General features: G+C 35.0%; 1 protein-coding gene across 1 annotated transcript; it reads left to right on the top strand.

Annotated features, from left to right (window-relative positions):
* The first annotated feature begins 5,115 nt into the window (after positions 1-5,115).
* Positions 5,116-14,487, top strand: LOC131163072 (adenine phosphoribosyltransferase 1, chloroplastic). Its single transcript, XM_058119776.1, has 6 exons — positions 5,116-5,524; positions 5,713-5,823; positions 7,656-7,748; positions 12,782-12,931; positions 13,191-13,249; positions 14,040-14,487. The coding sequence occupies exons 1-6, from the start codon at positions 5,443-5,445 to the stop codon at positions 14,091-14,093; spliced, it is 549 nt and encodes a 182-aa protein (XP_057975759.1). The 5' UTR covers positions 5,116-5,442; the 3' UTR covers positions 14,094-14,487.
* Positions 14,488-14,982: the final 495 nt, after the last annotated feature.

The following is a 14,982-nucleotide window of genomic DNA, read 5'->3' as shown; positions in this document are numbered from 1 at the left end:
GACTACCATCTCTAACATCCTATTACAATTATTATTATTATTATTATTATTATTATCATTGTTTTGTTTACCATTTTTTGTCATTACTTTATTTTTTATATCTAATGAGGAAAAAATAACCTTTCAATCAAATATTGTTACCATAATAACTCATAATTTCCATGACTAGGTCTAAAATAGAGAGGGAGAAAGTGAGTAACAATGTACTTCTAAATTTTCATACACTCTCCCATACTAAATAAACTACTTGTTGCATGATCTTCTTCTTGTTAAAAAGTTTTCTTAACTTTAAGGTAAATGACTCTTTCGAAACTCTTAAAGAATTGTTATATTCTATGTGAATGCGAGCTAAATTAAGTATCAAAAGGTCACCAATAGGCTAGACCTCTCGAGCATTTTTATTTATTTATTTATGATTCTAGGGGTTGTGGTAGGTAGTTGCCAATTGACTATTGGTTGAAAATGAGAGTTCTACTTGGATTAATTTTTGCATGAATAGATGGAACCATTTGGAGGAATCAATCCACCTCCAAAAATATAACAACATCCACTCTACTGCAAAAAATGTCAAGGCTTCAACCCTAGGCAATGGCTTCCAAGTCATCAAGGCCTCAACCTTAGTCCTATGATGATGCTCGAAAAATTGCTAAGGTTTTAGCCCTTAGCCTCGAGCTCTTATGTCTTTGGACACTTCAGCTCCTTAGCCTAAAGTTGTTAGGTCTTTCGAATTTTAGACATTAGCCAAAACTCTTTGATGATCAAGTTGTTAGGGCTTGAGCTCTCAACCCAGGGAACTTAGGTCTTTAGGGTTTCAATTCAAAACTCTTATGTCATTAAGCCTTTAGGTATCAACCTAGAGCTTTCAAATCTTTGGAGTTGTAACTCTTAAGTTGTCAAGCCTTCAACTTTTAAGCTACTATAACTCTCAAGTCTTGAGGACTACAACTTTTAGCTCGAAGCTCTCTAGTTGTCAAAGTTTCAACCTCCAACTCAAAAGCTCTCAAATCATCAAAGCTTCAATTCTTAGCTGAAGCTCTTTAGATTTGAGAACTTTATCTTTCAAACTAGAGCTTTTATGTTGTCATCTGTGAACTCTTAGCTTACATCCTTCAAGCTATCAAGGCTTCACCTATTAGCCTGTAACCTTTTGGATTGATAGGGCTTCAATCCTTAACTTGAAGCACTAAGCTTATTTAAGCTTGAGTATGGAAAAAGTCTTAAATATGCAAAAGCCTAGGCAAAACTATTCAATGGTAACAAGATTGGAATGGGATAAAGAGAATTAAGTTAAAAAAAGTCCTAAACGCATGAAAGCTTGGGCACAAATTCCCAAAAGCAACGAGATTGAAATGGGAAACAGGACATTTAGTCAAAAAAAAAAAATCCTAAAATGTATAAGATCTTGACAAAAATTCTCAAGGGGCAATAAGCCTAAAATGGAAACAAAAAAAAAATAAAAAATAAATAAAAGAAAAGAAAAGGTGGGGCATTGAGCTTGGAAAAGGTCCCAAATGCATAGACATTTTGGACACAATTTTTCAATAATAAGGAGGTTGAAATGAGAATAGGGCATTGAGCCCAAAAATTCTATATATTTTTGTATATCAAATACCATTGAATGTTTTTATTTTATTTTCTTTTATTTAAAGACCTCTTTAGTTTTTAGACGAGAGACATAACATTTGTAAGCAACTCTCAAAACTCATTATATTCTATGTGAAAAACAATTAACTTAAGTACAGGTGAGGTCCCTTAGGGGCCAACTCGGACCTCCCAAGCATTTTTTCCTTCTACAATTAAGAGGATAACATGTGTTTGTCAATCGACTACTGATTAAAAGATTAAAATTCAACTGCCCCCACGGGCATGGAGTGGTGGAAAGACATTAGCACATAAGAAGAAGTATTGGGGGTTCAATTTCAGGTAGATACACTCACGGAATTAGCGGTACTTGTGGATGGTGATAATTTACTCTGTGAGTCAGCGGAGACCGTGGATGGTGAGAGTTCGCTCTGTGAGCCAGCGGGGACCGTGGATGGTAATGAAGATGTGTCCCGGGAGTCGGGTTGGCCTGTAACACCCCAACCCCGAGGGGCCTCGGATATTAACTTTTTACTACTAATTTACAGCGGAAGCGAAATAAACTCAATTTTTATTAAACCAGAGCACTAATTATCCATATTACAATCATTTATTTCAAAAGAAAAAAAATTACACAAGCATAAATATCTGATATCATACTAATATTTCTAAACAAATCTTTATTTTTCTATCCCCACCCGCATGCTTGCTAAGCCTGATTTCCAACATGTTCTTCAGAGTTATCTGAAATAAAAATATGATTGGAGTGAGACGATGCTCAGTAAGTAAATAAGATTATTATTAGTGTGTGGCCAAAATGAGTTTTTTAAAAATTTCGTAAAACAATATTTAATACTATAACTTCAAAATTTCTTTTAGAATAAATATAAATTTAAAAATTTCTGCATAAAACGTTTGTCATCAATTACAACGGTAAAATTTTATAATTATATATTATAACTGTTAAATTAAACTTTTAACTTTAAAACTGTATAAACATTTAATAATAAATATACATATACTTTTCCTTTTACGTTTTCCTTAGATCGTCATTTAAGCACTAAAATGATCATTTTTACGTAAACTTACACTTTTCCTTCAAATTATCAGTAACTTTGTACACGTAATTAAATATATATAAACATATATTATAAAAAACCACCCTTAGGCCTGTTTGCCGTAAGTCATGTTTACCTCCATGACTGGGTTGTGCGGTCCGAAGACTGGACTTAACTGGCTAGCCGACCAAACTAAATCAACGTACGTAAACTTTAAGTAAGATTTTCCTTATTAAGTCCTGGTCCGGAACCATATGTGCACTCAGGAGAAATCCACTAACATAAATAACCACTCTGTAAACAGTGTGGGTGCATTCTGATCCGTATAAACTTTAAGTTGCGGTATCGAACATCTGTAACTTTGAACTTTCGTTGCCATAAGAGGTTTTAAAATCATCTTATTATAATTTATGCAATTTAAAATAATATCGTAAAAATCTCATCTTTACTCATATTTTCATAAAAAAAATGCAACATAGAAATAAACTCATGCCACACAATTTTTGTGTTAAAAATATATATAATTTTATTTTTGAATAGAAAGAAATGCTGAAAATTTACCCGAGGGGATTAGAATATTTCTTAACCCAAAAATAGATGCAAGTATATTAAAAATAGAACTAGTATAATTAAATACGCGTAAAAATAAACTCATGTAAATTTTGTGGAACTAATTAACATAATTGAAATTTACTTATAAATAAATTCGGGTATGAATTTTAAATAAAAAAAAACTAACATAATCAAAATTTATTTACGTTCTTCCTTATGAACACTATAACTATCTCTAAGAAATGAGATCGGAAAGAGTGGGTGATTGAAATTTTATTCAAAAATTCTCTCTCCACCACAAATTCTTTCACTCACTAATCCTTCTCTTCCTTGGAAAATTGTTGTGGAAAATAAAGGTTGAGAGCTCTCTACTTATAGGAAAATTTTGGGAAAGAAATGAAATTTATAAAAGTGTGGGGAGATGGGTGAAATTATAATTTTTTTTTAAAAAAAATTAAAGAATGGGCAAGGGATGGGTAAGGTATGGGTTGAGTATGGGATGGGGATGGAGGCCATGTGGGAGTGCTTGCCACCATTCCCATTAAATAAATTTTTAATTAATCACTTACCTAATTAATTAGTAAATTAGTTAATTAATTATTTTATTATTTTATTATTTTTCTTAATAATTATTATCATTATTATTATCATTGTTTTTACTTTTAAACTATTTTTAGTATTTATTTATTTTATTATTTATTTTTGAATAAGAATTAAATTTGAATTTTGAAAACTCATGTGAGCCCACATAGTCTTGTGGGCCTCACACAACTTCGAGACCCGAATGGATCTTACGTAACTTGAATAACTCTTATACGATTTTATGCATCCTACATAACTTTGAGACTTATGTAAACCTCCATACGATTTCGGGACTCATGTGAGCCCCACACAGTCTTGCGGGCCCCGCATAGGATACCTATATTATTATTATTTTATCATATATTTTTACAAATTATATCAGTCAAAACATTATTTTATGTACTTATTTACGTATATAGACAGTGTCTTGTGGCTCCGGGACTCATGTGGATCCCACATAGTCTTGTGGGCCCCACATGTGATACCTATATTATTATCATCTTATTATGTATTTTTATAAATTATGTCTGTCAAAACACTATTTTATGTATATATACTTATTTACGTGTACAAACAGTGTCTATCTTGTTTATCTTATGAAATTCCATTTTGACTAGGCCGACCTCCAGAGAGCGACTGAGCAGCAATGGTCTCTAAGCACTCGTTTAGATAAGGTCTTTCTTAGGCATCAAACATGGAATCAAGGATCTTACAGAAAAACATTTCTGTATTGATTTTAAATCAATGACCATTTTTATTATTTTATTATTATTGTGCTTTAATCATATATATATTTTTGGGTCATCACATGGCCGAATGTCCAACTAATGCACGGAAGCCGTGTCCGCATTCCGGACTTAACCTGATCAACGAAACTTAGGGAGAGGACGCTAATCCGTAGATTTGGTGCCGCACCAAGAGGTCCGAAGGGCTTGTTGATGGCTGTAGTTCCTATGTAATTCAAAAAAAAAAAAAAAGATTAAAATTCAACTTGGATTAATTTTTATATGAACACCTTCCACCATTATCCTAATTAAATGACTATCATTATCAAACAACCATACTCTTAAAATTTTTAAAAAGTCAAAATTTTTTTCAATAAAAGCATTTTACTTAAAACACTAAATTATTTTTGAAAATAAAGTTAAATTGATTGAATTTAAAATCATGAAGCATCGCAACATGATTTAGGTTGTTTTTTTTTTACTTTATTTATTTATTTATTGGGTTCTCAATCCAATGTCTCTACGGCTCTTGGGACATTCCCATGTTTTTTTTTTAAAAAATAAATAAATAAATAATATTTTATGTATATTTGTTTATTTATTAGGGCTGACATGATATGCCGCCGGAATTAATTCCAAGGCGGCCCGACAATAAAATCCCACTGCCGTCCATAGTTTGCCCTAAGGAATTTCTCAAAACATGAAATTACTCATTTGCCCTCCTACCTACCCCGCAATGTCTTGTTCCATCTTCTCGGGTAGAAGAAAAATTTAAACACAGTGCAAGGCCAACATGGTCATAAAATACTCCAAGCGATTGGCTACTCCCGGCCGACTACTAGTCAACGTGATTCGATTCATTCTCCAAACCCCAGCGCTCTGCTCTGCTTTCCGGCTCCGGGGAGTGACTAAGTGAGAGATCGATCGAGAGCGAAAGATTCCAAATGGCTTCCGAAGATAGTCAAGACCTGCGGATTGCAAGAATCTCATCGGCAATTCGAGTCATCTCCGACTTCCCTAAACCTGGTATTCTTCTCTTTTCATCGATTCTTTCCATTTGAATCGAAATTTTAATATCATATTATTTACATACATATAGAAGATCATTGTTTTCGGGATGAAATAGATTTGTATTTTTTCGTCTGGGTGCCTTGATTCCTCGTCTGGGTATTTATTAGAAGCGATTTTGAGGGCGTTGATTTCGCGTTTGGCAGGGATTATGTTTCAGGATATTACGACTCTGCTTCTAGATCCAAAGGCTTTCAAGGACACCATCGATTTGTTTGTTGAGAGATATAAGGGGAAAGATATCTCTGTTGTTGCCGGTAATCTTGCAGATTTTGGCATGTCTCTTATTTGCTTAAATGACATAACTTGTAATTTTTTATTTAGGCAGTTTGGTCTTTAATTCTGTAGTATGAGAAATGTTTCTGAAAGACATTCGTATTATGTGTCAGCAAGTTGTTTTGTAATTGACTGGGAGTTCATGGAACTTGCCATGAACTAGTTGGAAATATGTGGAGATTATAAGTGATTGTCAGGATTCTGTCTGGAGCTTTAGTTGTATTGTAAGTTCCGATTTTAGAAAAGTGTCTGATTGTCCAAATCAACTAGACTGGGAAGAATAATGCAACCTAATTTCTGATTGAAAAGATGAAAAGAAAAAATCATTTAAGGCATACCAGATTGACAGAATCCCCAGTTTATTATACCTCGTACGTTTCCTAGTTTTGTTCCTTTTTTCATTAAAATCTAAAAACTAGAAAAAATAACATTTCGAAAATGGGGCCAATAAATGCAAGATTATTCCTGCATAAGTTTTATATCTTGCTGATGAGAAAGGATTGTATTATGGAAATATTAAGCCTTTAAAATTGTAGATATACTCTTAGAAGTCCATGATTATGCAACCTTAAAAACCTGCACTATGTCTCTGGGATTTTACCCAAATCTAGGCTTGCAGGCTTGGCTGAATTCCCTTCTTTTCTTTGCAACCCGTTATGCTGTTCACAAAGTTGCAAATTTAAATTCCTAAATGCTTTGGTCACAAGTCACGAATGAGATAGCATGGAGTTCAAAGCCACCTGTATATCGCCATGTGCAGTCAGCCCCGCTCTGCTGGTTTTTGAATTATTTGCCTTTCCCAACAACCAACAAAATCTTACGCATAAAACATTGCGTGGAGGTCTTATGGAGGTTTAATTTTCCTATTTTGCATGCGTTTATTTGAAAACAGCTGACCTTGCTATTTCAAAATATTGAAACTGATAGATAGTCTGAGGCTATTGCATTTTTGTCCAAAGCATTTTGGAAATTACCTAGACAAGAGTTATTTCTCTTACTCAATTCATTGTGGCACAAATTTGCTCATCCAAGCTAATATGAGCCTCTTAAAACAACAGAGTGATACTGCAACCTTCTCTCAAGGTTGTGGCTAAAGCTTACAAGTTCCAAGAGCCCATGCCTCTTGTGCTCCCAAATTTCCCATATCCATGAATTTTCAGCTTCTGTATAACTTCCTGCAGAGTACTTTGTCTACGATCCTTTGACCTTGGCCACATGCTTTTTTAAAGTTTGGTTCAAATTCCTTATCTGCTGATTTTGATGAGTATAAATGACATTTATGAGAAGATTACATAGGAAATCATATCTATGCAAAATTTCCTGCTAGTTGGGATGTTAAAGTTCACTGGAGATTGCAGTTCATGACTTGGTTTAATTCGTCCCTTGAGCTTGAAAATTATCATCACCTGAAAATAAAAAATGGAGTGGACGTATATTTCATTTTTCTTTGACTTATTTTGGGAGACAAAATCACTAAACTACAGTTGTCTGCTTCAGCAACATAAGATGGAATACCATAACTCAGTAATGGTGGAAGCTCTGTAATGCCAAACTTGTAATATTTTTAAAAAAGTTTTTTGGACATTTCTTCCACATCTTTTGCAAGTCAGTAATCTATCTTCCTGATTATGTTTCATGCTTGATTAAAGACAACAAGTTATGTTATCTTTAGAAATGGGGACATCATCATTTGGGCATGACATCTGTATGTAATCATAATTTTCTTATTGTATTAGTTGCTATATTTTCACTTATTTTCTATAAAAATTTGCTCGACTTTATTATGTTATTTGATAAGTATGACATACTGCAGGCATTGAAGCAAGGGGTTTTATATTTGGCCCTCCTATTGCATTGGCCATTGGAGCAAAATTTGTCCCTATGAGAAAACCCAATAAGTTGCCCGGTATCTCTCTCTCTGCACTGTTCTTTTGCTTTTTTAAGAAGCTTGTGGATGACAGAGAATCCTTGATGAGCAGATGGTTAAATGTAATTATGATGATTAAGTTTCTGTATTAAATCTTAATACAGCTAGCTCAAATATATTATCATCAGGTGAACCTTTGGGGTGGTTCAACAAATTTGACAACAATCTCTTACTTTTTTATTTTCACATTAGATTATGATCAGACTTTTTGTGTTTTGAGTCCTTGATTATTTATTTATTTATTTGTCTATATTCAGTTCTTGGCTCACCTAAAGTTATTTTGGAAGCACTGCTATGGCTAATTTCATGGTTGTTCATGTTGTGTGTTGTCACCTGTATCAGTCTCAAACTCAAGGCAATTTTAGAGTTTTGTCTCTTAAATCATTGATCAAAATAGTTTTTAGCAGCATCAGTACTTCAATGACTGAGCAAATATATCCACATGCATTGGTAAATGTTTCATATATTTGCTGTTTTTATGCCACTTACCTTTTGCTGGTATTGCAATATTCATAATTCATTGTGGAGTATAAGTATGTGACAGCTCACTAATAATTTTTTATTCATAAGCAAAATACAGTTATATTATCATCATATGTCTAAAACATGTTAATAATGTTTTGGTTGGTTGGCAGTGTCCAAAAAGTCGAAGAAGTAAAATACAGTAAAATTATCCAAAAGTCTGATATGTGTTTCTGAGGAGTGTGAGAAGAGTGCTCGACACTCTAATGGAAGTTTCAGTGCTACATAGATTTGGTCTAAGGAAATTTCATCTTTTTTAGGTATTATTGTTTTACGTTTTCTTCCTAAAAATTCCTTTGATATATGTTTTCTTCAAAATTCAGAATTATATCTCACGTTTAAATTTCATACTTAAGTCATCATGAGTTCCTATTCATAGATCACCTTTTATTACTATTTCTTTTGTTTTTTTGCGTTTTTTTTTTTTTTCAAATCATGATTACCTAGGAGACCATCTGATGTAGAATGATGGGAAGTGGGTATTTGGATGGATCATTTTGACCTAATTTGGAGGCCAATTTCAAAGAATAGGGGCAATGGATTATTGGGTGAGTGTTTAGTTTGCTTTTCTTTTTAGTAAGATTATATGTTTTGGGGGTTTGTTTATATTATTTATGGAGTTGTATGAGAGAAGTAGCAATTGGGTAAAGGAGTTCAGACTAATACCGCTAGAGACTCTTTAAGAATTTTGGAACAACTTCTAAAGTCCAACCTTCAATCAAGTGCTCGAGGTTTTAGGCATCAAGTTGCACAATGTCCTAATCAAGTCATAACTACTGCAGATAAAGAAGAAGACGATGATGATGATGATGACGATGACACTCAAGTAGCTCAAGTTGAACAAAAATCCCAACTACTTAGATGATGATGGCAATATGAAAGTCTATTTAGTATTCTGGCCTATGCTCTCTTCCCACAAGGTTGAAGAAAAAGAAGATCCGACATGAACTAGCATCTCGTTGTTCTTGGTAGTTGTGCAAATATAATTTGTGAAGAAGTTAAATTTGGAAGTTGAACCTCACCCGAATCCATGCAAAATTTCTTGGGTGAACAATACCAACTTGAAGGTCTTGCTTGCTTATCATCAAGATTGGTTCAATTGTGAGACAATGACACCCCACGGTACAATCCTCGTGTAAGAGCACTTGCCACCTATCACCCACTAGCTGGTGCTACGGGAAGTGACACCAGACACTACTTAAGTTCGACGTGTGAATAATCAACATCCTCGATATTCATGGGACTATTAATCCCAAATAGAAGCCCAAGACACCCCTCGAGGATGTCAAAAGCCTGCCTTTGATCTCTCCTCAAGATGTTCACTTGGTACCCAAGAGGATACCTAGGGTGGTAGATTGCTAATTTAGTGTTCTACCAAAACTAATCTCTTTGAAACATTCTTGTTCACGTACAAGTAATCAACTGTCGATCTAATGGTTATACATCTTAACTTGAGAACGGCCATCATGGCAACTATCTAATTCGTCCACAACATCACATTGACTTTCATAAATACGTCCTATGACATCTCCATAATTGAATCCATATTAATCGGAGTTCTTTCGATAGCCCATTTGACATTAAATTGTTTGACAAGCCATTTGTAATATGCGACTGTGACGTTTTCCCCCACTTCATCTTATCAATGTCCTCATTGATCTAATATGCACATATGTCTTCTACCAAAACTCCTAGAACTCTGTGTAAGAAGTTTGAAACAATTAAGCTCCAACGGTCTATCTCTTTTTGAAACCTAGATTCATCCCTATTCCAGTAGTAGACCTGAACCCATCTTTATCCAAAGACCTTGTGACATCCATTCCTGAATCCACAATCCTTTTGCCAACTCCAAATCGAAGTTTGACTTCCTTTGAGAACCACACTTTGATCTATGTTTCTCAATGAAATTTGCCATGTCCAAGAACATTGTGCAAACTCATTAGCCTTTAGTCATCCTTGTTACCACAAATTCCAAATTTACGAAACAATCCACTTGGAACTCCACCTTACTAATCCTTGATGCGGATCCACCCCAAATACACCTTCAAGGATCATTCGAATCATTCCTTACATTATACCTCAAAGGCAACTCCACGTCTCGAAGACTTTGCCGATTTAACAATCTCAACAATCTGGGACTACCATACCAAGTACAACATTAAAGCCCATCTCCAACATTCCACTCCAAAGATGAGTCCACCCCCTGAGTGTCAAATCATTTTATTCCAAGGATGAGTTCCCCCCCTGGAGTCTCTCAAAGACCAATCTTATAACTTCTAGGGTCCATATCCCTTAAATGCTCAAAGGGTACACAATATCCTCACAAATCACAAGATTCCAAAGTTGATATATTGATCTATATCCAACCACAAATATCCACTCGAGTCCTCAAGTCTCATGAGTTCAGCACACACCTCAAGTGCCAATCCTTATTATTGTTCTAGATATTCTATGTCCTTTGGCGTCCAAGCCTCAACCCAAGAAGATGTGGAAGATTCAAATTTCTATTGTCCTCTAACAAACCAAACTTAATCATTGTCCATTGTGGCTAACTTTCTGATACAATTGCCCTCTGGCTTTTTCCATGCTCAAACTTATGTTTTCATCTAAATGAATTGCCTTTTGGCCAAGTTGCACAGTAAATAACCTGCACAACAACAAAAAACACAAAAAGTCCTCTGATCACGAGAGCTCATGTGTTGTCTAGCAGTTTGGCTCAAATGCCCTTTGGCAAACCACATTCCAATGTCCTTTGGCAGGGGTAAAGATAAGGCCTAAAGGCCATTGACGCAAAAGTGCCCAACCATCAATTTCGCAAGGCAATGTTCAACCCAAGTATTCACTGGAACTTAAATCATAAGAACTTCTTAGGGTTCCAACGAAGTCCTCTAAGCAACATTCGCGATTCCCTTCAAGTCTATATCTTGCAAGGTTTTTGTCATCAATGTGACCAACATAAATACACTTATCTAGCTCAACGATTATCTGTTCAGGGCTTTTGTAACTCTTTATTCTTATGATCCAAGAATATCACCTCTTTCTATGGGGTTTGGAACCATAATTCAGCAAAGACACCCTTGGCAAACTCCTACATTTGTCCCCTTCCCTCAAATCCAAGAGTATCACATCTGTATATCAAGTGAGGACATCACAAAGTCTCAATGGATTGAAATTCTAGCTCAAGTGCTACACAAAATGGGAGAAATTCCATAATGTGGACTCAATACCCACCTTGATACCACAAGATATCATTGTCTCAATTCCCACAAGTTGACCCCTCATCCCCCTCATCTAAGGTATAGGGTACAATCAAGCATCCTAATTGGCACATGATAGTCTACCAAAGACCAACTTTCACCTCATTAACGGACGAGTGAAATGACAAGAGGAAAGAGAGTCAATAACTCACTTAAAAGGTAAATTGATCCTTCTTCTATTCAAGGTCGCATATTGAATTCCCACAATAGAGTTGATGCCTGTAGTATCAATTGCATTTTAGTTCACAGTGAAGAAACTTGCTCTAATACCATTTGTCATGGGTGGTAGTTTCCCAAGGTCACACGGAATCACCTTTGCCTTAATCTGCTTAAAATGTGATAGAGTCATGCCTGTACGGTGACAAGACTAGACAAAGTCCTATCTAGTCATACTTGTACTCATCCATGAAAACACTCCAATGTCTAATTTAGTCGTCATGTCTTACAACACAACAGCCCTTGCCTCCACTGAGTTTGTCACTAAATTACTGGGATTCAAACAATAAGGGTGTTAAACCCACATTGCTCTAGCATTGAGGGTAACTATCACTCCCACAACACAATACTTGTGTAAAAGCACCTGCCATTCATCAACCACTAGCTAAAGCTACGGGAAGTGATACTATGCACTACCCGAGTCTAACATATAAAGGACAACAAGCCATTTGTCATGTGTTTTGATTGCAAGAATGTGGGGTCGTGATACATAGGCTTTCCTCTATTTCATCCTCATTAATATTTATAAATAATGTTTTGTACTTTGTTTTTGGATGGGCATAGTGAAAAATTGATTTTATAAGTTTTGTGCCTTTATTTTTCCTTTAGTTTTTATGTATTTGTTTTTGAACTTCAAGAACGAGCCTTGATCGAATGAAAAGAGTCCTACGCTCAAACATGAAGGTCATATGTTCAAGTAAAACCAAAAACAAAAACAAAACAAAGCATCTCCAAATACGGTGTGAGAGCATTATGCACTGGTTGTGTTTTTTTTTTTTTGTCATTTGCAAAGTACACTTTTGGTCTTTGTAGGTGGGACACAAAATAATATATACTAACACCAATATAATGTTGTTTTTTTGGAAAGTTTATAGATTATACTTGTAGCAAATTCTATTTGCAGTATTATTTCAGTTTTTTTTTTTTTAAATTTATTTACCTAATATTCTTCAGCAAGATTTTTTTGGGTGCCATTTAAATTGTTTGATCTTCTTAATGATTTGACTGCGTAATTAGGGGAGGTTATTTCGGAAGAGTACACCTTGGAGTACGGTAAAGACATAATGGAGATGCATGTAGGGGCTGTGCAAGGCGGAGAACGTGCTCTAGTAATAGACGATCTCATTGCAACTGGTGGGACCTTATGTGCGGCAGTAAGGCTATTAGGTGGTGTTCGGACTCCTGATGTTCTCTAATTTATAGATGATGTTGAATTTTTTTGTAGTTGAAAAAACTGTTGGCCTATCCCTTGCTGCTTCTATGTTTTACCTTTTGTCACCAATCAACTTTTGATTGTTTCAATACACTAACAACCAGAATTTTTGCTTTAATTCAACAAAAAATTTCATTATTTTCTGTTTTGAAATCATGCACTTGAAGCAATTTGTTAGAGAAGTTTCAATATCTTACTAGTTTTTCTTTGCAGAGCGTGTAGGGGTGCATGTGGTTGAATGTGCCTGTGTCATTGAATTGCCAGAGCTAAAGGTATGCCCCTAAATCCTAATATTAAATAACAATAGGCTGTCCAATATGATTTAATACTGAATCAAAAGTTTTGCAGCTTAAAATTGATTGAGTCTGAAGATCTATTCTGTTAATCACTTTCATGTAGACTAATCATTATTGATGAACACTGTTAGTAACCTAGGATAGCATTTTGAAACTGAACGTTACTATGATATTTAAATATGAGTTCTTTAAACGTGTCTTACTTGTTGTGGTAGTCTTTGATGGTGATATTGTGTTTCTAAAGCACAGATGTGTCACTGGATTCATCAAATTTCAAGGTTGGGCGTCATTGTTCTTTCATTATTGTTATTTTGTAAATTTTTTTTCGGAAAAAATGTTCCAGACAAAATGTTAATTTTTTTAATGCAAAAAGGTTACAGACATCTGTTCTATGTATTTCAGTTTTTTGATTCCTGGAAAAAGGATGTGGAGTTGCATATATACTTGCACATATTAGTTAAATGTTTCAGCATAAGAATCTGAACCTGTGATAGCAAACACCACTGTTTACAGTGTCTAAATTTTCCATCTTACATTAAACCCTGCGGGAAAAAAAATAAAAAATAAAAACCCATCTTTTAACATTTATTTGGTTTTCTCTAATTCAGAAGCCACTCGCCCTTTCATTTTGAGCTACCAATTTCCATGGACTCGTTCACTCCCGTTGCAATTTGCTATCTATATCTTAAGCTCAACTGGTTATAAATGCACTTCATTCTGTGCTTACTATTAATTCACTGCTGATGCACAATTTGGCTTATTTTAGGGCCGAGACCGCTTGGGAAACACACCGCTTTTTGTCCTTGTAACCTCAGCTTGATATCAGAGTTTTTGTGGTAGAACTGTGTGCTGCTTGGCATGCATAAAGCTTTTTGTAAAGCTGGATAACCTTGAAGGACCACTTGATTGAAGGGAGAAGCTTAGCTGGCAATAAAGGGGCTGTTTTTAGTTTGATTATTGTGATAGCTGGAAACAGTGGATTAAAATAAGCATTAATTCAGCATTTTGGGCAATTGAGTTAAATGTAATTTATCCTCATCTAAGTGGGGATGGCCAAAATCAGTGGCTGCTGTGGGGTTAAATATATAGAAGCCCCTGCATCTGTCCTGTGAGCCAGTTATTGAATGTATTCGAAGATTCGTGAGACTTGTTTCCATTGTTACTGGTATTCTTGCAAGACGATTTGATGATGATAAAGGTTTCATTTCCTGAAATTATACTGATTTTTTTTTCCCAGATTTTGGAGGGTTTTGAAAGTAGTTCTTGTCTAACACAACTGTGTAGGTGAACCGCTATTTTGTTTATACTCATTGAATGTAAGATTTGTGAAGATGTATGCATGTCAGCTGTACTTGAGAAAGTAATGCAGATAAATAGATCTTCAGCCCGGTGATGAGGGATGGCCTGGGATTCCCTAGGTTTCAAATCTCCATTTGACGCTTTATATGCTCCCAATTGCCACTTCCTTTTTGTCATTGCTTCCTATGATGATCAAATGCCATCTAGCAGTTAGATCCAACCTAGAGTCACCTAGTCCCTTAAGCCTTAAACATCGATAATTTTGGGGTTGAATCTGTTTGTCCTATATAGGTGTTGCTATTATATAATTGCACTCTGGAAAGTGCTACGGTCCATAAGTTTTACGTCAAATTTCATGCAGAATTGCATGTTTATTTTTTTAGTGAATCTTAGCGACCGGAAAATTAGAG

The sequence above is a fragment of the Malania oleifera genome, chromosome 8 (assembly GCF_029873635.1).
Source record: "Malania oleifera isolate guangnan ecotype guangnan chromosome 8, ASM2987363v1, whole genome shotgun sequence".
NCBI classification, from domain to species: Eukaryota; Viridiplantae; Streptophyta; class Magnoliopsida; order Santalales; family Ximeniaceae; genus Malania; species Malania oleifera.
Note: the sequence above shows the minus strand (reverse complement) of the source record. Positions and strands in the feature narration are given on the sequence as shown.

Coding starts and splice junctions, on each gene's coding strand:
- LOC131163072 (XM_058119776.1), top strand. CDS start 5,443: ATGGCTTCCGAAGATAGTCAAGACCTGCGGATTGCAAGAATCTCATCG. Junction 7,749..12,781: donor AAAACCCAATAAGTTGCCCG/GTATCTCTCTCT, acceptor CTGCGTAATTAG/GGGAGGTTATTTCGGAAGAG. Junction 12,932..13,190: donor TGCGGCAGTAAGGCTATTAG/GTGGTGTTCGGA, acceptor TTTTCTTTGCAG/AGCGTGTAGGGGTGCATGTG.